The sequence below is a fragment of the Puma concolor genome, chromosome B3 (assembly GCF_028749965.1).
Source record: "Puma concolor isolate L17-30 chromosome B3, mPumCon1.1.hap2, whole genome shotgun sequence".
NCBI lineage: Eukaryota > Metazoa > Chordata > Mammalia > Carnivora > Felidae > Puma > Puma concolor.
This window is the reverse complement of record NC_141672.1, coordinates 86,282,782-86,306,001: the sequence shown is the minus strand read 5'-3', so window position 1 is coordinate 86,306,001 and position 23,220 is coordinate 86,282,782. Positions and strand designations below refer to the sequence as shown.

Here is a 23,220-nt window from a genome sequence, read left to right as displayed (position 1 = left end):
TGAGCTCCCTGGGCCCAGTCAGTGTTAGGTCCATGCACCCTCAACAGGCAGACAGAACTGAGGCTTCACCAAGCGGCCTCCTGCCCCCTGGTGTTCTCACCCCAGGCCCTGGGCACAGAGCAGAGGAGAGAGCTGGGCAAGAGAGCGCAGTGGAGGCGGTGACAAGGGTTGCAGTGTGTGTGTAGGGTAATGTTGGGTTTGTGGGGGTTCTAGACCTCTGCCAGGCCCAGAGGGCCAAGAGCAGGTATGTGCGGCGGGCGAGGGGCCTGATTGCCTCACTTGTACCTCATTTTCATGGGAGGAAGCATTGAGAAAGAAGAGCTGGGTGTGCAGCAAACTTTGCTTATTCAAACCACCAAATCCCAGCTGCGCCCAACCCCACCCTCAACACCCACCTCCAGGGTGGTCCCAGCCTCCTCAGCTGTGGGAAGAGACTCCTATACTTTAGAGCCCACCTCTGTGGAGGTCCCTTCCCCTGGGGAGCTACTTACACCCTCCCCTCAGGCCCAGCTTGGGCAACAGCATCCCCGGGGGGGGGGGGTCCCCATATTGTTCCTTCTCCAGCTCCTCACCTGCATCTGACCAGAGATTACTCCTGGGACTGAGGCCCCCAGCTCCAAGGTGACCAGTTCTCAAGACCCGCCCCTCCGTCCTGAACAGCACATAGAAGGAAGCCCTGAGCAGGAAGTGCTGAGGCACAGGGTGAGGGCGGGGGCTTTGTGGAGGGGAGCCTAACCTCCCTGGGCAGGAGCAGTGACCACAGCCCCCCATTGAAAGCAGGGGGGAGGAGACTGATTTAAAAGACAGATGGGCCTCTGGCCAAAGCATTCAGCTCTGCCCCCAGCCACTGCCACCCGTGGGCTAAAAGAGTATCCAGACTTCCGGACCCGCTCGATCGGGGCGGGTGCCATGTGAGCCCAGCCCGGCTGGCTCTCCTCCTTCGGGCCTTTCTTCCTTCCCTCCTCCTACCCACGGGTGCCTGTCCAGCCTCTCCAAAGAGGGACGCTTAGCAGCATGTCTCTGCTCAACCCTGTCCTGCTGCCCCCCAAGGTGAAGGCTTATCTGAGCCAAGGGGAGCGCTTCATCAAATGGGACGATGTGAGTGGGGCAGGGGCCGTGGGCTGCTGGGGCACTGGGGTGCTGGGAGCCCTGTTGTCAGGGGCCTTGTTGGGGTGGGTGGGTTGGTTTATGTCTTCTGGGACCAGGCGCCTGTGTGGCTTGGCCAGGCAGCTGACACAATGGCCTGGATAAACAAACCTGGGGGTGAGGGTGTGTGGCCCTGAGTGTGTGTCCCTGGACTGCAGGGGCTAGGGCTCTGTGTCTGGATATAAGAAGAGGATGGGCTGCCTGGGTGGTCACAGGAGGGAGTTTGTTTGGGTTTGCGTCTGTCCTTCCCCAAAGCCCCCAAGACAAGCAGGATTTGTTGTTCTTGGTCTCAGTACTAGTGGGAAGAAAGTGCCCCAGAGCTGAGGCAGGGGCAGAAGCAGAGGTGAGCCAGGCCCCTATTCTTGGCACAGAGGGTGCACTCTTGCTCCTCCCCATCTGGCCCTGCCCTGGCCCAGGGGAGCCCCACTCTTCCCATAGCTGCCGTGGGCAGCTACACAAGGCCGGGGGACCCTAAATGAGAACTGGAGGCTTCTGCTGGGAAGGAACTGATTGACTTCTGCTTCTGCTGGCTGTTTTCAGCTGGGCTCCCTGCCACCCCCCTATCTGCAAGGAAAGGGGGAAACCACTGCTTTGCCTTGTATCTTTGTTTCCGCTGTCTGTTCCTTCCCAGACTGGGACCTGCTTCCCAGACTCTGGTCCTCCTGGCCCCTGAAAATGTGTGGCGACAGGCCAGGGACTCTCTTGGGCAGTGAGAATAATTTGGGGTCCTTTGTGAGGCTGCTAGGTGGGTCCAGTATTGGAACCACTGTGGGCTGATCCCAGGAAGGGAACTGGAAGGCTCACGGGTGTGTGTGGGCGGGGGGGCCTTAGGGCTGGTTCATTCTTACAGGTGGGATGAAGGGGTTCTGGGTCTGTGAGTTAAGGCAGCCTGGGGCTCTACATTAGGCTGAATAATCTGGTTGCCATGACTATGGGTAGGAGGCCCTGGCTAGATGCTTTCTGCTTCCCTAGAAGTGGTGTGGGGGATGTGGCATGGTGGTGACATGTCCCAGGAGACTGTGGAATGGGGGAAGTGGCTCAGAATGAAAAGTGAAGTGGCCTCTCTCGGTTCCTCTGGGAAGTGTGTGTAACTTGACTGGGCAGAGGGCCATTGGTGGGGGGGGGGGGCGGGGGGACATGCTAGCTGGCCTTCTCTGCAAGCCAGTACCTATGTAGCAGGTTGCCCCCCTCCCTTCCCTGGGGCAGGGCACAGCATGACCCCAGGAGCCTGACCTCCATGAGCAGGAATCTCCCAAGCCTAGTCACGGGGCACATGCACTTGTGAGACAGGGCTCTGCTCAGATTGCCTTTGGCCCAGCTGGCCTATGACTTGAGTATGTCGTGTCATGTTGAATAAGCACAATGCAAAAGATGTAATCAACTCCCAACTTAATTTTGTCTCCCACGGTCCCTTTACAGTGTATTTGGTGGGAGAGGCTCTTCTTCTGCCCATGGAAGGAAACTCAGCCAGTCACAAGAGATTCCATTTACTCTTGGGGAACAGACAATCCTATGGTCACTTCTCATAACACCCAATCTTATTTCGGAAACTAGTTATAACTCAAAACTCAAATCTTACTTTGGATAACATCTTCTGCCCTCCTCCTTCTAGGAATGGTTTTAGGTGGACTGCATGTGCTCTGCGAAGGCAGGATTCCCTGATCTTCCACCAAGCCCTCCGGACCATGGGTGCAGGGAGAGATGAGGGAGAGGGGACCAAAGTCCTTCATGAACAGATGCCATCATCAGTTGGCTCATGCTTTCTGAGCCTGGCAGAATGTTAGGCTTATTCTTTCTCTAGTGGACATTTTTGAGGATTCTCCTCAAAGTGAGGAGACCCTCCTTCCCTGAGCTGGTGGTCCCTTATGTAAGGGTCCCTCTGCCATCTCTATTTCAGAAGGTCGCTCAAAATTACTTCTTGGAATCCAGTTACCACTTTCAGTTTCCTATGGTTTTGGACTCTGTCCCTCTTTCCCACAGGCCTCCTCTAAACCTCAGCACATACTCTTGTGTTCACTGCCCCAACAGACTCTGAAGTTTGGGTTTATCTAGCACAATCAGCGTCTCAATGCCTCTGACACTCGGTTTCCTGGGCAGGAGTCAGACCCCAGTCTGCTTTGCCCCACAACTGCAGGGGTGACCAAAGCTTTCTAAGTACAGTTGAAACCCCTCACTAGCTTTAAAAGTGAGGGGTCAGCCCCCCCCAACCCTCCCTTTGGGAGGGAAGGGAATGGAGTTCACAACACAGCTTTCTCTAAAATTATCCCCCTCCCAAATTGTTTTTTTCCCCCATACTCTAACCACCCCTGACCTGAGAACCTTGTTTTGACCATTGCCTTTGAAAATTCTGCATTTGGTGTGATTTGGTGTGCAGCAACTACCATGCCTTATTGGAAACTTCAATTTTACCATCTTGTTTTATATGCATACGAAGACCATTAAAATGAAAGATAGCCTGTGTGCTCTGTGAGTGGAACAAGAATTTAGAGCCATTCACTGGCTCTTCAGCAAACACGAAGCACTAAGCTCATGGTCTAGCGCATAAACTTATGGCCTAGCTTATGCTACAGCACAGGCTTGTTTCCCTGGAGTCCATAAGCCCTTGGGGATTTTCTGGATGGGCTTCTAGGTGTGTGAACACACACACTGTTATAGCATGTTTCTGGGAAGGCTTTTCAGAAGAGGAGAGACTTGGGGTGCTCTTTGAAGGTATTTCAGGCAGGGTTGGGTTCTTAGGCTTGAAGGTGGGAATGCACTTGGTGTCTATGGGACAGTTGGATGGATTGGTGGGGAGTGGTTTGTGGAGGGGAGATGGTGAGCTCTGAAACCCCCGGCTTGGGCCAGGGAAGCTTGGCCTGAGGTCTCAGAGCAGACAGCTAACCCCTTCTGTCTTTTGTTTTCCCTTCCTTCCTTCCTTCCTTCCTTCCTTCCTTCCTTCCTTCCTTCCTTCCTTCCTTCCTTCCTTCCTCCCTCCCTCCCTCCCTTCCTCCCTTCCTTCCTTCCTTTCTTCCTTCCCTCCCCACTTCTGTCTATAGGAAACCACAATAGCCTCCCCAGTTATCCTCCGCGTGGATCCCAAGGGCTACTACTTATATTGGACACATCAGAGTAAGGTGAAGCAGCCCCTACCTACCATGGCCCTGAGCTCCTGCTGATCTGTTGAGTCAAAGCAACCTTTTGATAATGTAGGGGTGGAGGTGTGAATGCTCAGGGAATACAAAAAGACCTGGAAGGGTGGCTCTGGGGGATCTCCTGTGGGCAGAGGCTATTTGCTTTGGGAGGGAGGATGCAGTCACTCCAACCACGGCTGCCTTGGGCCAAGATGTTCCAGACTTAGCATCCCTTGGAGAGAAAGAGAGAGAAAGGAAAAAGAACTGCCACTGAAGGCGGGTTCTCTACCTGTTGTTCTGGGTAAACTGGGGGCTCAGAAAGATTAAATAGGGTCTCAGTACCTGGATGGAGGGAAGGGAGGGGAACCTGGGGAGAATCCAGGATAGCATGGGCAAGACCACAGGCTATACGTCTTGAGCAACTTGAATGGCCAGGGAAGGAATGGACAGAGGAAGGGAGGAGGCTCCTATGAGTGGAGAGAACCTGATTGGTGAGAAGGGAAGGGTAGGGTCCAGGCCACCCCAGATAGTCTTGGCATCTACAGAAGGCAATTGGTCAAGATGTGAAGGGGTGTTGGAAGTTCCCTCCTCTCTGCTCTTCATTCTTGACTGACCTTTTTGTTCTCATCCCTTCTTTGCTCCTACTGGGACACCCTCCAGGAGATAGAGTTTCTGGATATCACCAGCATCAGGGATACTCGCTTTGGGAAGTTTGCCAAGATACCCAAGGTAGGTGGGCCCAGTGGCATCCCAGGCTCAACATGGCCACAAGCTCTGTGGGGTCAACGCAGGAGTCCCTGTGGGTGTGGGAAGCCTAATCTCTGGAGCAAGGGGAAGAGTTCCCAGACTGGGTAGCGGGGCCTCGTCCCAGAGCGGAGGAAGGGACATGGCTGCTCCTGAGCTTTCCAGAGCTTTGGTACCATAAACAGACATGTCGTGTGGTCAGTTCCTGCCCCTAGAGCACCCTGGACTATTTGGGTGGTACTGCTTGTGCCCACCCCCTCCCCATCTGGTTTGCCTATATATGCCTAACGCCAGTAGGAAAAATGGAGGAAGGGATTGGTGGGAAGCTGGGTTCCATGAGACTGGGACCTGAGAATTCATCTTCAAATGAAAAGTGGCAAACAAAATACACAGGACTCCCAGGCCCTGTGGCTAGGTTAATCTCCTCCTGTGGGCTCTCCATCTCCACTCCGGCCCCTGGAGTCGGGGATGGGAAGGTGCGGAGGCCCATGACTCCTCAGATGGGGATGGGACTCCGCCCTGGGTGGCCATAGTTCAAACGCTGAGGGGGAGGGACAAGGAGAGCCACAGTGGGCAGGGATGGGGCATACTTCTGATCCCGTGTCGCTGCTTGCTGCAGAGCCAGAAGCTCCGGGATGTCTTCAACATGGACTTTCCTGAGAACAACTTCCTGCTAAAGACGCTCACTGTGGTGTCTGGCCCGGACATGGTGGACCTCACCTTCCACAACTTTGTCTCCTACAAGGAGAACGTGGGCCAGGTGCATGGTGGGGGCACACCTCGCCTGGGGTGGGCACCTGGGGTAGCCTGGGCTTCCTGCGAGACAGGCCAGGGTTGCAGGGGGTGAGGGCACCTGTGTGGTCAGGGGTCTGAATGCGGTGCCCTGGGGTCCTGCAGAACTGGGCTGAAGATGTACTGGCTCTGGTCAAGCACCCGCTGACAGCCAATGCCTCTCGCAGCACCTTCCTGGACAAAATGTAAGTGCCTGTCTGCCCGGCCTTGGTGTGTGGGGTTAAGTGTGCCAGCCCCAGGGCCTAAGTGAGATGCTTTCTGCCCCACCAGCCTGGTAAAGCTCAAGATGCAGCTCAATCCCGAAGGGAAGATTCCTGTGAAGAAGTGAGTTTCCCCAAATCTCTTCCCACACTTTGGCTCAGCTCCTCAAAGCCTTTCCTCTCCAGGTCTGACCCCTGTCTTTGCCTGGTGCCTTTCTCTGCTCCTTCAGTTTTTTCCAGATGTTTCCTGCTGACCGCAAGCGGGTGGAAGCTGCCCTCAGCTCCTGCCACCTCCCCAAAGGCAAGGTGAGTGGTTCTTCTGCCTCAGCCCACCCCCTCTCACCTGAGCTGGCTGTGACAAGAGGCCCAGTGTGGCCAGGTCTGGTCGGGGGTGGTGAAGGCAGGGATGATGGCACGGCCCGGCCAACAGCCCCCAAAGCCAGTTAACCCTAGAGCACCGGGTCCTGATAGTAGGCACAGAGACAGAACCAGGGCAGTGGGGGTGAGGTGCCTGGATCCAGAACAGGTTGGTCTACACCGCCTACTCCTGGGTGGCTGTGCGGGCAGTGGGCGGTGGACTATGTTCAGGGCAAGCAGGTGGGTGCATCCCCATTCTAGCCTTGGAATGAAAGGTGAGAGTGAAAGTTCTCACCTAGAGGAGGGAGATAAGGTCAGCAAGGATGGGGGCAATATGCAGGGGTCTGAAATATGGGGAAGGGGTTAGTTGTGCAGTGTGGGGAGAGGAACAGACCAAGCATTGAAGCTGCCAGGACACAGCCTTTAGCTTAACACAGGAAAACATTTTTCCCCTTCTGGCTAAATAATTTAAAATTACAAGCTGTATGCAGGGTCACCCCATGAGGGGCCTTACGTGGATTACCAAAAAAGGAGCCCTCTGGGCAGATGCAGCCCGAGCCCAGTGTTCCTGCCTGGGTAGGGGAGTGGATCTCAGTCCCCTGTGCCCATGGGGGGCACTGCTTGCACCCCATGGAGTTTTGTCTCCTGATAAGAAATTGTTATGTTATAAATAAATAAAACAAAGACCTCATCGATCACCTGTCCACATGGGTCCTTAAAAGACTACTCCCCCTCCAGGCACAGCTAGTGACTCCTTGATGTAGTCAGTCACAGGAACGCAAGCATAGGGTTAAAGACAGGGTGGAAATGGGCTCCTGCAGAGGGCCCTGCAGCCGGTACTGCTTGCTGCACATCCCCTCTCCTGTTCTCCTGCCTCCTGAGCTCCCACCTTGGCTAAGTCCCCCGTATTTGTCAGCTCTCCTTGTGTCCTGCTAGGACCCACTGACCTATCTTTGCTTGGAGCTGATAGGTCCAAGACCCAGGCTTAGGGAGACAGGGGCTGGCTCTCTTGTTCAGACCCTCTGCTCCAAACTATGACTGATGTTGGCCTTCCTGTATGATCCTGGAAGACATGGGATGGGTTTTTCTGGGATGAAATGCAAAGGCACAGTATCCCTGGAGACCACTAGTCTACTTTCAGTTTCTGCTTCTATAAAGATCCCTAAGCTGGACATTTCACGTAAATGGAAGATACAATATGTCAGGCTTCAATCATTTAGTGTGAGGATTTCGAGGTTCTTCCATGTTGTAGCACGCATGAGTACTTCATTCCTTTTTACTGCTGAGTAATATCCCGTAGTTTGGACAGACCACATGTGGCTTATGTATGTTCGTTAGTTGATGACATTTGGGCTGTTTCTACTTTTCGGCTAATTTGAATAATGCTGCTGTGAACATTCGTGTGCGTGATTTTGCCTGGACGTATGTCTTCGATTCTCTATACCTAGAGGTAGAATAGTTGGGTCGTGTGGCAACTGTCTATTTAACATTTTGAGGAACTGCCAGATTGTTTTCCAAAGAGACTGACCGTTTTATGATCGTACCGGCAATGTACAAGGGTTACAGTTTCCTCACCAACACTTGTTGTTGTCTGTCTTTTTAAAATTTTTGTCATCCTGTGGGAGTGAAGTGGTATCCCATTGTGGTTTTGATTTGCATTTCCCAAATGACTAATGAGACTGAGCATCTTTTCATGTGTTTACTGGTCATTTGCATATCTTCTTTGAAGAAATGTCTATTCAAATCTGCCTGTCTTTCCACTGGGCTATTTGTCTCTTTGCTGGTTGAGTTGTCCCTTTACCGGACATTCGGTGTGCAAGTATTTTCTCCTATTCTGTGGACTTTCTCACTTTCTCGATGGTATGCTTTGAAGCACAAAAGTTTTTAATTAGGGTGAAGTCCAGTTTGTCTTTTTTGTTATTGTTCCTTGGGCTCTTTGGTGTCTCTACTATTGTTGAACTATTTCTCACTTCAGTTTGGTCGGTTTTTGCTTCGTGCATCTGGGGGCCCTGCTGTTCCGCGCACTGTTTACACTCAAGTTGCGTCTTTTGGAAAAGTTGTCCTCCACTTAAAAAAAACAAAAAACAAAACAAACAAACAAACAAAAAAAAACGAAGACAGCTCACTGCTCTGGCAGCAGCATCACTTGCTGCTAACCTTGTTTCCTCCCTGCTCTGGTCATCCCTAGTTCTGATCCTGCCCCAGCCAAGGGTCTAGCCTGTGTCCAAGTTGAGAGGCAAGGCAAACCAGCTAAGCATGCTTTCTGCTCAGCAACCAGCACCTTGAGAAGCCAGTGCTTGGGGGTGTACCTGATGCTGCTCGGCCCGCCCTGAGCCCTCCCTTTGACAGGCCCCCTTGCGCAGGGCTGGGCCTCATTTGTGGGTCTTAGCACTGAGAAGGTGGGACAGGAATGATCAGGTGACTATCCCCCCCAGAATGATGCCATCAATCCTGAGGACTTCCCAGAATCCGTCTACAAGAGTTTCCTCATGAGCCTCTGTCCTCGGCCAGAAATAGATGAGATCTTCACTTCCTAGTGAGCTTCCTTAGCTGGGCTGGGCATGGGGAAGGGGTGGTGGCTAAAATCCCACTTGCCATGCTGGGAATAAGGCGGCTTCTTTGGAGGAGGCGGTGGTCCGTGCTCCCCGGCCCAGGGGCTATAGACCTCTCTGGCCTGCAGCCACGCCAAGGCCAAGCCCTACATGACCAAGGAGCACCTGACCAAATTCATCAACCAGAAACAGAGGGACTCCCGCCTCAACTCTTTGCTGTTTCCGCCCGCCCGGCCTGACCAAGTGCGGGGCCTCATTGACAAGTACGAGCCCAGTGCAATCAACGTGCAGAGGGGTGAGGACTAAGGGAGCCCCTCATCCCTGTGGGCCTGGCCTGCTCTGGCAGCTGGGCTGCAGCCCTGACAGCTTCCCCTTGCCCCCCAGGCCAGCTGTCACCTGAGGGCATGGTGTGGTTTCTCTGTGGGCCGGAGAACAGTGTGCTGGCCCAGGACAAGCTGCTACTCTACCAAGACATGACACAGCCACTCAACCATTACTTCATCAACTCCTCACACAACACCTACCTGACAGGTGACCAGGGTGACCTCACTGTGACTTCTCCTTTTACGGGGGCTGCTCCTGTTCCCTGAATCCATCCCTCGCAGGGATCGCCCACAGGCTGCAAAAGGACAGACTGTGTTGGAGAGGGCTCGCACGAGCTGGACCGGCCTCTGGTGAAGCCCCCGCCTCTCCCTTTTGCTCTGGTACAGCTGGCCAGTTCTCTGGCCTTTCCTCGGCAGAGATGTACCGCCAGGTGCTGCTGGCTGGCTGTCGCTGCGTGGAGCTGGACTGCTGGAAGGGCAGGCCCCCTGACGAGGAGCCCATCATCACCCACGGCTTTACCATGACCACAGACATCTATTTCAAGGTCAGACTCAGTGTGTGGAAGCTGGAGGCAGTGGCACTAGGGAAGGGCCCTGGGCCATAAGTTTTCTGGGGGTGCAGCTGAAAGGAGGGGGGAGGTGGGAGGCCTTGACCAGTGAAGGTACTAGAGGGGACCAGAGGAGACAGGGCCAGCAGTGGCCCTCCAGTTCTGTGTGTGTCCTGAAACTGGGGAGTGGGGACGGGTGCCTCTGGGGGTGGGGGGCCTGGAGCACTGACCTCCTCTCGGCTGGGCCCCCTTCTCCTCCAGGAAGCAATTGAAGCCATTGCAGAAAGTGCTTTTAAGACCTCCCCCTATCCTGTCATCCTGTCATTTGAAAACCATGTGGACTCGTACGTATCAGACCTGTTCAGCCTCATTCTCTCTTGTCCCCATCTCCTGCCTGTAGCTGCCCTCTCCCAACTGTCCCCCACCTCTAGCCATGCCCTCCAGCTCTCTCCCGGGTTTTATAAGTTCCTTGGGACCCCAGGCTCTCCTGTCTGTGTCCCTGCCTCCCTGACCTCCTGTGCCCCTGATGACCCAGGTCAGGGCCCCAAAAAGATGGACAAGAAGAGGGTAGAGCTGCTGAAACCTACCCACTTCTGCTCTTTGCAGACCCCGCCAACAGGCCAAGATGGCTGAGTATTGCCGGACGATGTTTGGGGACATGCTACTCACAGAGCCCCTGGAAAAGTTCCCAGTGAGTGGAATTTGCTGTGGGGCATCTGGGCCTGGGGGCTGGGGGCCCAGGGCAGGGTCAAGGCCAGGTTAAGGAGGCAGATGTCCCCAGAAGATGTTGGGGTTTATCTGGGAAGATTGTGGGACCAGAATCTTATCATCTACCATGTGTCAGGCACCGTGTAGGGCTTTGGGGCTATGTTAGCAACAAAGACACAGTTCTAGCCCTCAGGTTGCTTACCTTTTGGTGGGGAGACAGACAAGTAACCAGGTCGTCACAACCAGGGGCTGCTATGGAAGTACTTGGGGATCAGGGAAGTCTTCCTGGAGGAAGGGATGGCTAAGCTGAAATCTGAGGGGGAAACTGGATTATTTTGGTGAGGGTGGGGAAAGAGTATTCTAGCAGCTGGGCAAGAAGAGTGTTGTCTGAGGAACTGCGTACGTTGGGTCAGGCAGGAGCACAGCACACAACAGGATACGATGGGATGAGAGGCTGGAGAAGCAGGCGGGCCAGATGGAGCACAGCTTGGGTACAGAGTTGCTGAGATTGCACCCTGAAGGGGAGGAGTTGGTACTGACCCTCTCCCCTCTCCCTCAGCTGAAACCAGGCATCCCCCTGCCCAGCCCCGAGGATCTCCGAGGCAAGATCCTCATCAAGAACAAAAAGAACCAGTTTTCTGGCCCAGCATCCCCCAGCAAGGAGCCGGGTGGGGAGGCTGAGGGCGACTGCCCACCCAGTGCCTCTGTGGGTGAGGGCACAGGTGAGGCGGCCTGGGAGGGGGGGGGTGTGGGAGGGGGAGCATCTGGAGAGGGAGAGAGGGGCTGGGCCTGGAAGGGATGTATGGGGTCCCCAGGCCCCAGTGCTCATGGAGCTGCGTGTGGCAGCGTGGGCTGGTGAAGAAGGAACAGAGCCGGAGGAGGAAGAGGTGGAAGAGGAGGAGGAGTCGGGAAGCCTGAATGAGGAAGAGATCAAGAAGATGCAGTCGGATGAGGTGTGTGGAGGGCAGCCCCTAGCCCCTTCTGCTGTGTCCTCTGCGGAGCCCTCCAGGTGCGGGCAGGGGGCCACCTCCCTGGGTTCTGTACCTGCCCTCCCCTTCTCCACCCTCCCCTCTCTTCCCTAGGGCACAGCGGGCCTGGAGGTGACAGCTTATGAGGAGATGTCCAGCCTAGTGAATTACATTCAACCCACCAAGTTCATCTCCTTTGAGTTCTCTGCCCGTAAGTAAGCATGAAGCGGGAGGAAGGTGGTAAGCTGGAGACGAGGCCAGATTCAGGAGAAGGCCCTTAAGAAGTGCATCCTGACAGCAGAGCAGCTTGATGGGTAGGGAGAAGAGGAAGAAGGACCCCCCCCTTCCTTGGACTTGGGGACCCTGTCTATAAATAGCCAGCAGAGGAGTCAGGCAAAGGGCTTGTTTAAGTGGCAGTGGCTCCCAGTTTCCCGGCACTGTAGTGAGAAACTTGGCACCTACCAGAATGCTCTGGAGTGTGTCCATGACAGGCAGGCCACTTATGACAGGCCATCTTAGCCCTGTTGGCCTGAGGCTCCTGCAGCCTTCTGCAGGTGCTGTGGCTCTCAGGGATGAATGGAGCCTCAGGCTGGCCCAAGCCCAGGAGCCCTGTTCCCTTCCCCACCTCCTATCTCCCCACCCCAGGCAGGAGAACTCCCAGGAAGGGCCAAAGGCAGAGGGAAGGAACAGTGCACATCTGCCCCTTGCACCCTTCCCTTCCTGTGCACACCTATGCTGTTTAACTTCAACTTCTCCTGACACAGGCATAATGCATTCCCCTCATCCTCTGGGCGTGCCCCCCACGTAAACACCTCTTTCTGCACACACTTGTGCAGTGTGTACCTCTGCAACATTGACTCCTCATTCCTGGACCCGCACCCTGCAAACTCACCTGTGCTCAGCCACGGCGTGTCCGATCCTTGATGTTTATTCTCCCTCCCCTGCCCCCAAGCCCTCATGTTCAGATATAACTTGCATGCTCACTGTCTGCATATCACAGCATGTTCCTGTACCATCCAGGGCACACACCCCTCACTCTGCAGGACTGTGGCACACACCCCATCCCTATGCACATCTCCCACATATACCCTTTGCCCCCAGCACACCGTTACCCACATGGATCTGCACATCAGCTTGGCCCCCTAAGCCCTTGGGCCTCAGCAGAAATGCTGGGTGGAAGGGATCTCTGTGCTGGAGGGAGCTAGCCTAAAGGGAGGGGAGGAAGGAGGGAGGAGGACAACCTGACATGGGCCCCCTGCCCTTTCTCTCCGACACAGAGAAGAACCGAAGTTATGTCATCTCCTCCTTCACAGAGCTCAAGGCTTACGACCTGCTCTCCAAGGCCTCGGTGCAGTTTGTGGAGTATCCTTGAGGCCTCAATAGCTAGGGTCCCTGGTGGGGGTGGAGGGTTGGGGACAGGGCTCCCAGAAGGAGCTGTTGGGTCCTCCTGGTGTGGGCGGCCTTCGGCCGGGCTCCTAAACTCTGAGGCAGCTACAACAAGCGCCAGATGAGCCGCATTTACCCTAAGGGCACCCGCATGGACTCCTCCAACTACATGCCCCAGATGTTCTGGAATGCTGGTTGCCAGATGGTTGCCCTCAACTTCCAGACGATGGGTGAGGGTACTCCTAGGCCCCTGAGAACCTTCCCCTGCCCCCTGCCTCTCCCACCTTCACCCCATCCCTGTGGGGAGGGGGGGGTCTTTAGAACAGCTCAGTGTCTTTAGAACATCAGTGTCCTGATGTTTGTTCAGGCTGTGGGAGCACGTGCAGGTGTGTGAGCGGTCAGGGATCTAAATGCATTAGCTCATGCCTGTATGATTGCACGTGTACGGGTATGTATGTGAAGGTGCCAGGGTGCTGGCGTGGGTTCTGGCTGCTCTGCCTGAATGGGCCCATCGAAACACCTGCTTTGCTGGCCTCAACTTCCACAGCGAGCTGTGGTCTGGTCGTGGCTTTGTTCCTGCTGACTCCAGGTTGTGGAGCTTTCCTGAGAGATGAGACACCCCAAGGGAACAGGCTAGGTCAGGAGAGACCCTCATTCTCACAGTCAACCCAAGCGCCCCATTCACAAGATAGGAGAGGCTGAGAAATGTAGGACACAGAGACTGGGTGCAGACCGAGGGCAGGGCCTTCCTCACTGAGTGCCCCTGTCCCCCCAGACCTGCCCATGCAGCAGAACATGGCGCTGTTTGAGTTCAATGGGCAGAGTGGCTACCTCCTCAAGCATGAGTTCATGCGCCGGCCAGACAAGCAGTTCAACCCCTTCTCAGTGGACCGCATCGATGTGGTGGTAGCCACCACCCTCTCCATTACGGCAAGGCCCTGAGGTGGACAAGTGGCCGGGAGGGCTGGGGACTTGAGGAGAAAGAGCTCTACTCCTCCCCTCCCAACCCCCCTCCCCTGATATCCTGAAAACTTCAGCCCAAGCCAGTTCGTGCAGTAGCAAGTTGCCTTGGAAACTGCCTCCTCCTCAGCACTGGAAGCTGCCTCTTGGTCCCCATGGAAACCAAGGGGAAGGGCTGAGGCTGGGATGGGGGAGGGGAGAAGAGTAGGCAGAGTGGGTCCACAGGAGCCCCAGGCCCTGCGGGAGGGTGCTGTTCCTTCCTTGCCGGGGGAGGGAGGTGGGGAGGCCCCCACTTCTTCCCTGAATGCTGGAAGCACCTGGTCGCCAAGAGCTTAGCTGTAACCCTTGAGCCACACAGCCCCAGCTGAATGGGGCTCTTCACAGTATGCAAGAATGGATGCTTTAGCCACAGGAGCTGGAGGCCCCAGGTGCTAGGGAAGGGCCTGGGTGGGCAGGCTGACGCCGGCCTCCCATGGGCCCCACCCCTAGGTGATCTCTGGGCAGTTCCTGTCAGAACGCAGTGTGCGCACCTATGTCGAAGTGGAGCTGTTTGGCCTTCCTGGGGACCCTAAGAGGCGCTATCGCACCAAGCTGTCACCCAGTGCCAACTCTATCAATCCTGTCTGGAAGGAGGAGCCCTTTGTCTTTGAGAAGGTGGGGACCTAGGGCAGGGGCTGGGGTCTGTCCCTACTTCTTGGCCTCTACTTATAGAAAAGAGGAACTAAATAAAGGGACTTCCTTCATCCTCTCCCCTCCCCTCTCTTCCCCCCATGGCTTCCTGATTTTTAAGAGTCCCAAATCCACGTTTACAGAAGTTTGTGAGCAGGTGCGTGCATGCATGTGTGTGTGTGTGTGTGTGTGTGTGTGTGTGTGTGTATGTTCATGTTAGGATGAGAGGCAGAAATGTGAACTCCCAGTCGAGGGTACAGAATGCCACGGAATTGTGAGGGTCTTTTGCTCTGCTCCCATTGGATGCTCATTGGCAAGGCTGTCAAGGGTTGCCTGCACCAGGACCCCCGAGCCCTGGGCTGCATACCCAGCCCTTCTCCCCTGCGTGGACCAGCCATGGCATGAGCTCAGAGGATGCCTACGTGTGTGGCCTAGAGTGTGCCAAATCTGGCAACACCTGCCATGTTCTCACACTGACGCTAAGACTTCTGAAGCTAGGGAGGTGGGTAGGTTGGCCACCTCCTAGCTTGTCCTGTCCCGAACTCTCCTTAGATCTTGATGCCTGAGCTGGCCTCCCTCAGGGTGGCTGTAATGGAGGAAGGCAACAGATTTCTTGGACACCGCATCATCCCCATTAATGCCCTGAATTCTGGTAAGGATGGAGTCCTTCTTTGCTGTTGTCAGCCGGTCTGAGACGAAGGCCAGTATTAGGAGCCTGTCCAGAGGGTGGGGCTGCTTCAGGGAGGTGGCCCTGAGACCTTACCTAACCCTCTCAAGTTATCAGCCCTAAGGAGTGTGGCAAGAATAGGAAACCGACAGAGGTGGGGCCTCTGCCCACCTATCAGAATGCCTGTAATATTCTGGAACTACTGGGGCAATTTCCCAAGTAGCTGATACTTACTGGGCACTTAAAATGAGTTAGGGCTTATAACACGTTCTCACTTAATGCTAACAATAACCACATGGGTAGACGCTAGTCACCCCATTTCACAGCTGAGGAAAATCTCAGAGATTTAAACCTATCTGCCCAAGGTCACACAACCAGGAAGGCACAGAATCAGACTCAGGCTCTGGCCTCTTTGACTCTAAAGCCAGGAGTCTTGAGTAACTAGCTGCTCCTGTGCAGTGCTGGGCAGCAATGAGCATGGCTTACTGCCCACCCTGCCATGCCCAACAGGCTACCACCATCTGTGCCTGCACAGCGAGAGCAACATGCCCCTTACCATGCCTGCGCTTTTTGTCTTCCTGGAGATGAAGGACTATGTACCTGACACCTGGGCAGGTAGGAGGCCCTTAGTATGTTGGGAGCCGGGATCCACTCACTCCCCCTCCCCCTCCTCAAGCCAGCCTCCAGAGTGGGGCAGGACAGGGCATCCTGGGGTAGGTGAGGATGGGGGAGGCTTCCAGGTACATCTCCATACCAGGCCAGTGATGCCCCTCTGCACCCAGATCTCACCGTGGCTCTTGCCAATCCCATCAAGTTCTTCAGTGCCCACGATAAGAAGTCTGTGAAGCTCAAGGAAGCCATAGGAGGTCTGCCTGAGGTCTGTGTTGCCTGGTCCAGGAGCTTTGCCCTCTGGGAGGGAAGATGAGGGAGGAGGCAGAGTCCTAGGTTGAAAGACCAAGAGCTGTTGGTGCTATGTTCCGAATCTGCTCTCCCTACACAGAAACCCTTCCCACCCGGAAGTCCGGTCGCCGGCCACGTCAATGGGGCACTGGCCCCACTGAGCAACGGGTCTGCAGGTAAGCACTGCAGGGTCCTCCCACAGACTGGAAGGGCCTCGACCTCTCCAGCGGTACCCACAGCATCCCCCCAAAATAGACTTTCACCTGGGATGGGAACAACTGTGTGAGAAGTCGCAGCGCCAGGAAAGTGCGCTACAGGGGGCCCATAATGCCCCCCCAGGGAGGGGAGAGTAGCCTACAGAACTAATCCCGTCTGTCCAGCACCTCTTAGCCCACGCTGTGGCTCTTGCAGCAGCCGGGGCCAGGGCCAGGGAGCAAGCCGTGAAAGAAGCTGCGGGTAAGGCCTGCTGAGTCCGAGTGATCTTGGGAACGAGCCTGGGGAGGGTCCTAGACTCCTGGGGGGTGGGGGTGGGGGTTCTGGGAGGCGGCGCACCTCACCCCGGCCCCCGCAGAGCCACGGACGGCCAGCCCGGAGGAGCTGCGGGAGCTGAAGGGCGTCGTGAAGCTGCAGCGGCGGCACGAGAAGGAGCTGCGGGACCTGGAGCGGCGCGGCGCGCGGCGCTGGGAGGAGCTGCTGCAGAGGGGCGCGGCGCAGCTGGCCGAGCTGGGGCCGCCGGGCCCGGGGGGCTGCGGGGGCCGCGGGCTCGGCGCAAGCAAGGGCTCCCGCAAGAAGAGGTAAGGGCGGCGGCGGCGGCGGCGGCGGGCCCTGCCCTCCGAGGCGGGCTCAGGGCCTGTCCCCACACGTGGCCTCCACAGGACCCCGCTCTGCGAGGAGGCCGCCGGGGCCGCGCCGAGCGAGGGCCGCGAGGGCCCCGAGGGCGCGGACGCGCGCGCGCGGGAGCTGAAGGACCGCCTGGAGCTGGAGCTGCTGCAGCAGGGCGAGGAGCGGTACGAGTGCATCCTGAAGCGCAAGGAGCAGCACGTGGCCGAGGTGCCCGGGCGGGGGAGGGGAGGGAGCCACAACCCAACCAACACCACCCCGTCCCCACCGCCTCACAGCAAAGGGCTCCTCTAGCCAAGCTCATCTTTGCACAACTGCCCCCCCCCCCCACCTCCCGCAGCAAATCGCCAAGATGATGGAGCTGGCCAGAGAGAAGCAGGCTGCGGAGCTGAAGACCCTCAAGGAGACCTTGGAGACGTATGATTGCCTCCCGCCCATGCCTGACTCTTATCTCCCAGGAGGGCTCAGGCCCCTCAGAACATCTTCCTGATGCTTGTCTTTCTGCAGTGATACCAAAGAGATGAAGAAAAAGCTGGAGGCCAAGAGGATAGAGAGGATCCAGGCCATGGTCAAAGTCACCTCGGACAAGATGGCTCAAGAAAGGTGAGCCCTGGAGGGAGGCCCAGGCCTCAGACTCCAGGGCGGGTCTGAGAAGGGACCACTCCAGGTGGGAAGGGGCCTGTCTACAAGTGGATCCTGACTTACTTTCCAGAGATGTGCCTGTCCCCTGGGTTTCTAAAGTTAATCCCATTTCTGTCACCTCTGATCGGAGTGTCCTCCTTAGGCAAAACACAGAAGCCATCAGAAAGGAGAATCAAAATTCTCAGAAAGGAGAATTTAAGGGAAAACCAATCATACAAAGAGGGAGGTGCAACCTTGGGACAGTAGCTCCCCCCCCCCCCCACACACACACCTTGTAGGACAGTGCACTTCAGTGAGGAAGCCCTTTCCTCAGTCCCTGGAGCTCCCAGTGGCCCCTCAAGTCCTCCTTGGGTCCCCATGATTACCCCCTCTGGCTGGTTCTGCTCTTAGGGTGGAGTTCTCATTTTGTCTACACACTGAGGAGACTTGGTCTCATTCAACTCTTCCTAGGGGCCCCCTGCCCTCTCTGAAACTCTGATCACCCCAACAGGCTGAAGAGAGAGATTAACAACTCTCACATTCAGGAGGTGGTGCAAGCCATCAAGCAGGTGTGTAAGAGCTGTGTCCTTCATACACACCCACACACACACACACACACACACACACACTACATAGGAGGGAAGGGGTGGTCCCAGGCCTTTACTTTGCCTTTAAGAGATGCACAGTCCAGAACAGGCCCTGCAGCTAGGGATGGGAGGAGGCAATGAAGAGGAAGAGGAGTCCCCAGGCTATCCCGTGGTTCTGGCCTTTGTGGGAGGGTGGGGTACCAGCCTAAGGGGATCTGTCTATGGCCAATCACCCTGGATGGAAATGTTAAGGGGCTAGATGGCCAGGGGAGGATGGGATGTGAGGGGGGCTTCCTGAGGCTCCGAGAAGTCAGAAAAGGAAGGAAAACCTGCTGAGAATGGACCTAACCGCCTCCCCCCCACCCCCCACCCCCCACCATTAACAACACTAACACAGCTCACTTTTACTGAGACCTGACCTCATACCAGGCTCTCAACCAGGTACTTGACTTGAACTGTCTCATACACTCCTGCACAATCCAGCAAGACACACTATTCATTTTACAAATTTGAAAGAACTGTTTGAAGGGTAACAAATTTGTCCCCAGTCTTACAGCTGGTTAACTGGGACTGTAGCTGGATTCCAAGCCAGGTTGCCTGTCTGTGCTATCCTGATTCCCTGCCTCTCACTCCCACCCAGATGACAGAGAACCTGGAGAAGCACCAGGAGAAGCTGGAGGAGAAGCAGGCAGCTTGCCTGGAGCAGATCCGGGAGATGGAAAAGCAGGTGACAGGGACCACTACCCTGGCCACCAGCAGAGTTGGCCTGCCCCGGGGAGCTGCCAGTCAGGGGATGGGGTGAGGGGAAGGGGACTCAGCCTTCACTGGTGGACCACAGGCCCCGATTCCCATGGGGTCCTGGGGCCCTTTAAGAGGAGGTAGTTCTATACATCTCTTTGCCTGGTTGGTACCCCCTTCCCTGAGAGGTTCCCTGATGGTCTCCACTACCTTCCACCTCCCACCCCAGTCTCCTGGGAGCTCTAAACAGACTGGGCATCCCCTTGTCTGACTGTCCAGAGAGTGGGCGGTTGGCCCCTTCTGAGACAGGTGGTGATCTTTGCTGTCCCCACAGTTCCAGCAGGAGGCACTGGCAGAGTACGAGGCCAAGATGAAGGGCTTGGAGGCCGAGGTGAAGGAGTCAGTGAGGACCTGCCTCAGGGACTGCTTCCCCTCTGAGGCCAAGGACAAGCCTGAGAGGTCCTTTGGGGCCTTCAAGGAGCTGTGTGAGCAGGACCCACTCACAGCAAAGGCAGATGCCCAGGAGAGTCGCCTCTGATGCCCCCATCCCACTGGGACATTCTGTAAGGACATTCTCTCTTCTCTGGGATGTGGCTCCATCCCCCTGGGAGGAAAGGCCCCCGCATTCTAAGGCTGTCGGAAGCTGGGCCTCCCTTGGACTCTGGAGCCCCCTCCTGCAGCTAAGCTGGAGGAGGAGGCAGGAACCTGGTACCATCAGGGCAGGGGCCTGTCTGGGTTTAGAGGCCCTCTCCAGTCGGACTTCCTGCTCTTCATCCCTCACTTCTTCCTCTGAATGAGTGTCACAGATTCGTTGAGGGCACAAGAATATGGACTGGGAGGCAGGAAATGGGGTCCTGGCCCCACTCCACCTTTCCTAGTGAGCAACCATTGGTGCCCCACTCCGGACTCACTGTTCTCACCTGGAGGGTTAGGTCTGGCCACCTGGAACCTCCACTCTAGAACCTCTAGTTCAAGCAGGACCAAACTCCAAACCCTGCTGCTGTGAGGCCCCATCTCAGACCTGTCCTGAGTTGGCCTCCTTGTCAGCTCCCTGATGTGGAGCCTGGCACTACCTCCAAGCTCCCTGGGGACAGCTGCTTCCGGGATCCCAGGCTGAGGTCCCTTCCCTGGCCTCCTGCCTGTGGGGGACGGGAGGCTGACATGGAAAAGCTGCCTCAGATGTCTGGTCTCTGAGACACTGGGCCTCTGGCTCGCAGGGAGGGGCCAAGGAAGGCCTTTGGGACACTCTTCTAGGCCTGGGGGCGGGGGGTGGTTACTTCCTAGTATGCACCCCCACGCAGGCTGCCTGACAAGGTCATTATCATTTTCTCTCCTGCCTTTATGAGATTTATTTATTTTTTCCCCTTCTTACTGCTACTGAAAAGAACCCTGTCCCAATATTTCCTGCCTAAGCCTGGTCTCTGCTCTACAGCTAAGAAATGGGAGGCAGGGGTAGTATGCTCCTGAAATGAAACAGCCTGGGGAGTAAAATAAAAAAACCCTTTGGGAGCTGAACCCCAGGATGAAGTCCCTTCCAGAGCCCAGCGGAAAGGAATGGCCCTGCCTCTGGGCACGAAGGGGATTCACTTCCCCTTCTGGCAGCTCTGATGCCACAACCACTGGAAAATGAGGTCACTCCTTCTCTCCACCCGCCCCCAGATGTGGGCTTTCCTTGTCTCCACCCTCAGGGCTTACAGCAGAAGAGCCTGTTGCAAAGGTGCCCCCCACCCTCTTGGGGAGCTGTGAACCTCCAGGCCACCTGGGCCCCTTTAGGCAGACTTAGAGCGATCACGTTCTTAGGCCCCCGTGGTAGTTATGGTTGAACCCAACGCTTGCTCGACAGGGGCTTGGGGGCAGCTGTTCGCCGCATCTGTGGCATGGTCCCAAATCCCAAATGGGAATAGGCACTGGCCTGGGAGACACCAGGTGGGGATTGATTCTGGGAAGAGGTTGTTTTCTTATCAGAGAGTTATAACAAATGCCATTAGCTCTGAGCACCTGTGCCTTCGAAAAATAAACAGAACCACCGCCACCACCCTCCATACCTCTGGGGGCCGGACCTCTGGGATCCCAGCATTCCCGGGTTGCAGGTTGAGACTAGGGGTCCTGCTCATTCACAGCAGTAAGGCCTGTCATTGACACGTCCCGCTTGCATACACACTGGATACAGCCAAGGGTGGGACACTTGTACCCCAGAGCAGTGTGCTGTCTTTAGTTCTCCTGCTGGGCACTCCACTGCCCCATCTCCCTGCCAGCCCAGGGGTAGAACCGTGTAGGGATGAGGATCCAGGCTAGACGAGCTCACTGACCCAGGCACGTGGGCATAAGCCAGAGCCAGTGCCAAATAGAGTCAACTGGACAGTCCCCTGTTTTTGCCCGAGACTGCTGAGGGGAAGGAGAAGCTGCCTTCCCCGAGCCTCTCAGCCAGACGGGGCAGTTTCTGGGCTCCCCAGTGTGGAGCTGGGAAGCCCAGGAATAGGGAAGGAAATGCATTCCTGCCTCTTGGAGAGGCCTCTGCATAGCAGGTTGGGGGCCAGCCCCAGATACCCACCTCCCTGCTTTCTGTCCTCTGGAAAAAGGGCAAGGTGCCCCCCTGGGAAAATGTCATAGTCTTTGGGCCCTGGAGATGAGTTAATCTCTGGCTGTAGGGGATGTGCAGAGGAGAGGTTGATGCCTTCCCTCAGGGCCCTGAGCAGGTGAATTCCTGCTGTGTATCTGTGGGGCTGGGGCAAGGTTCCCCGTCCATTCATCATGCCTCAGTTTCACCTTTTACATGAAGAGAAGGGTCCCCGCCCCTTCCCAGTCCCATTGCTGACTCAGATACTAGAGTCCCCTGCTGACTCACCCCACCCCCTGCACCCCCCACCCCCTCCCCGGCTCTCTGGATCTCCCAGGCATGTGCCACCTGGCCCAACCCTGCCGAGCTGGTGCAACATGACAGGGTGAGGGGGCTGGTGACACTTGAGGGGGAAAGAAAGGGGTCTGGGAGGGGCGCTGGCTGCAGACAGAATGACAGACTGCAGACCTGAGCCTAGCGCCTCTGGGAGGAAGCTCTTTTGCCAGCCTGGGGCCTGCCTGGGGGAGAGGCTCAGCAGGTGGAGGGGAGGAGAGTGTGGAGTGCCTGCCTGCTCCCTGCCTCAGCTCCATCTCTTGTCAGCCTTCAGCTCCCTAAGCGACAGCTTCTAATTCTGGCTGTTGGGGCCTCTGCTCTGCGGCACCGTCTCAGCTCTTTTTTTCCCCCCCAGTTTTGCTATTTCTTTTCTGCTCAGAACCTACTGAGCCTACGGAAAAGTCAGAGCTAGGGCTCCAGGGCCTGAGACCCGCCACAGGCCTGACTGGCTTGGTGATGACAGATGGGGCAAATGCACTGGCTGCTCCTTCTAAAGAGTGGCCAGCATGACGCTGTCTGCCAAGCCAGGGTGGAGGCCCTGACAGGAACCTCTGGCTCCTGTGCTTCCCTGGAACTGTCTCCATCCATCCCAGGAACAGAGGCGGAAGCCCCAATGAGGAGGGAGTCCATGGTTCTTTAGGACAGAGCAGTGACCCATTCCATGTTCCCACTGCTTCTCTCCTCTACCTGGGGTGTGTCGCTGCCTGGCTTGTCAGGCGGGCCTGCCACATGCAGATTCCAGGGTTACCTCCTTCCCCGACTCTGGAAACAGGAGGGAAGAAAGCAATTTCCCTCATGCTGCAAAAAGGGGAATTGAGTCATGAAGGGAAGGAAAGCCTTTCTTCTGCTCTGGCGGGGGGAGAGCTTTCCTGCACCCCCACTGGGGTTGGAGAGTCTATACTCACCCTGAGGCGACACCCCAGGAGGGGCCCCCATGTCTGGGGTGGGCGAGTTTGGATTTTCTACACTCTGAATAACCATGTAGCTCTTTCCCTGACACTCTCTAGCTTGATCTTGCCAGAAGTAGGCAGGGCTAGTATTGTCGGCTTCATTTTGCAGATGAGACAATGCAGGCCTGGAGCCACACTGCTAATAAATGCCTTCAAGCTGTGACTGAACTCCAATGTCAAATGCTGTGCCCTTTTTGTGACACCGGGAGAGAAAATGGGCAGAGCAGAGGGATTAAAGAATGAGAGAAGATAAAGGGAGTGGGAGCTTGACAGTGTGTACAGGTATATATCACATGCACACACACCACCACCGCCACCACTAACCCCCCACCGCCCAGAACAGAGGGGTGTGGGAGTCCCCGCCCCATAGCTGGGCTCAGGATGCCACTGGGCATCCCTGAAGCCTGGGAGCTGGAGAAAGGCAAGAAGCCTGGAGTGCAGGGCCCAATGTGCACTTTGCCACTCACCCATCTGAGCCCACTGTCTTCTTTCTGGAAGGGCAAATCCTCTCCTTGCCCAGAATCTTTCCACAGGCGGCTCCTGCTGCAAAGCATACTATCAATG

At 56.2% G+C, this 23,220-nt stretch overlaps 1 protein-coding gene and 1 long non-coding RNA gene across 4 annotated transcripts; one reads left to right on the top strand and one right to left on the bottom strand.

The window, feature by feature from the left end:
- The first annotated feature begins 686 nt into the window (after positions 1 to 686).
- On the top strand, positions 687 to 22,824 carry PLCB2 (phospholipase C beta 2). 3 transcript variants are annotated; one of them, XM_086710362.1, is made up of 32 exons: positions 687 to 1,098; positions 4,182 to 4,259; positions 4,917 to 4,985; positions 5,620 to 5,760; positions 5,898 to 5,977; positions 6,063 to 6,116; positions 6,223 to 6,298; positions 8,785 to 8,885; positions 9,030 to 9,196; positions 9,286 to 9,432; positions 9,612 to 9,769; positions 10,034 to 10,116; positions 10,379 to 10,463; positions 11,040 to 11,202; positions 11,327 to 11,433; positions 11,563 to 11,659; positions 12,726 to 12,810; positions 12,940 to 13,064; positions 13,610 to 13,764; positions 14,284 to 14,448; positions 15,016 to 15,115; positions 15,641 to 15,745; positions 15,913 to 16,007; positions 16,131 to 16,206; positions 16,445 to 16,486; positions 16,602 to 16,824; positions 16,906 to 17,080; positions 17,211 to 17,287; positions 17,378 to 17,473; positions 18,003 to 18,060; positions 18,719 to 18,805; positions 19,151 to 22,824. In XM_086710362.1, exons 1-32 carry the CDS (start codon positions 1,015 to 1,017, stop codon positions 19,352 to 19,354), a joined length of 3,558 nt encoding a protein of 1,185 aa, XP_086566488.1. In that variant the 5' UTR covers positions 687 to 1,014; the 3' UTR covers positions 19,355 to 22,824. The 3 variants fall into 3 exon arrangements, with proteins under 3 accessions (XP_086566488.1, XP_086566486.1, XP_086566487.1); XM_086710360.1 differs by having other exon boundaries at positions 16,421 to 16,486; XM_086710361.1 differs by having other exon boundaries at positions 688 to 1,098; positions 16,442 to 16,486.
- LOC147580177 (uncharacterized) lies at positions 8,035 to 9,521 on the bottom strand. The gene is made up of 2 exons (XR_015252585.1): positions 9,426 to 9,521; positions 8,035 to 8,416 (listed from the first exon to the last, which is right to left on the bottom strand). It is a non-coding gene; the product is annotated as an uncharacterized LOC147580177 (long non-coding RNA).
- Positions 22,825 to 23,220: the final 396 nt, after the last annotated feature.

Coding starts and splice junctions, on each gene's coding strand:
- PLCB2 (XM_086710360.1), top strand. CDS start 1,015: ATGTCTCTGCTCAACCCTGTCCTGCTGCCCCCCAAGGTGAAGGCTTAT. Junction 14,449..15,015: donor AGCCCTTTGTCTTTGAGAAG/GTGGGGACCTAG, acceptor AACTCTCCTTAG/ATCTTGATGCCTGAGCTGGC. Junction 18,061..18,718: donor TGGTGCAAGCCATCAAGCAG/GTGTGTAAGAGC, acceptor ACTCCCACCCAG/ATGACAGAGAACCTGGAGAA.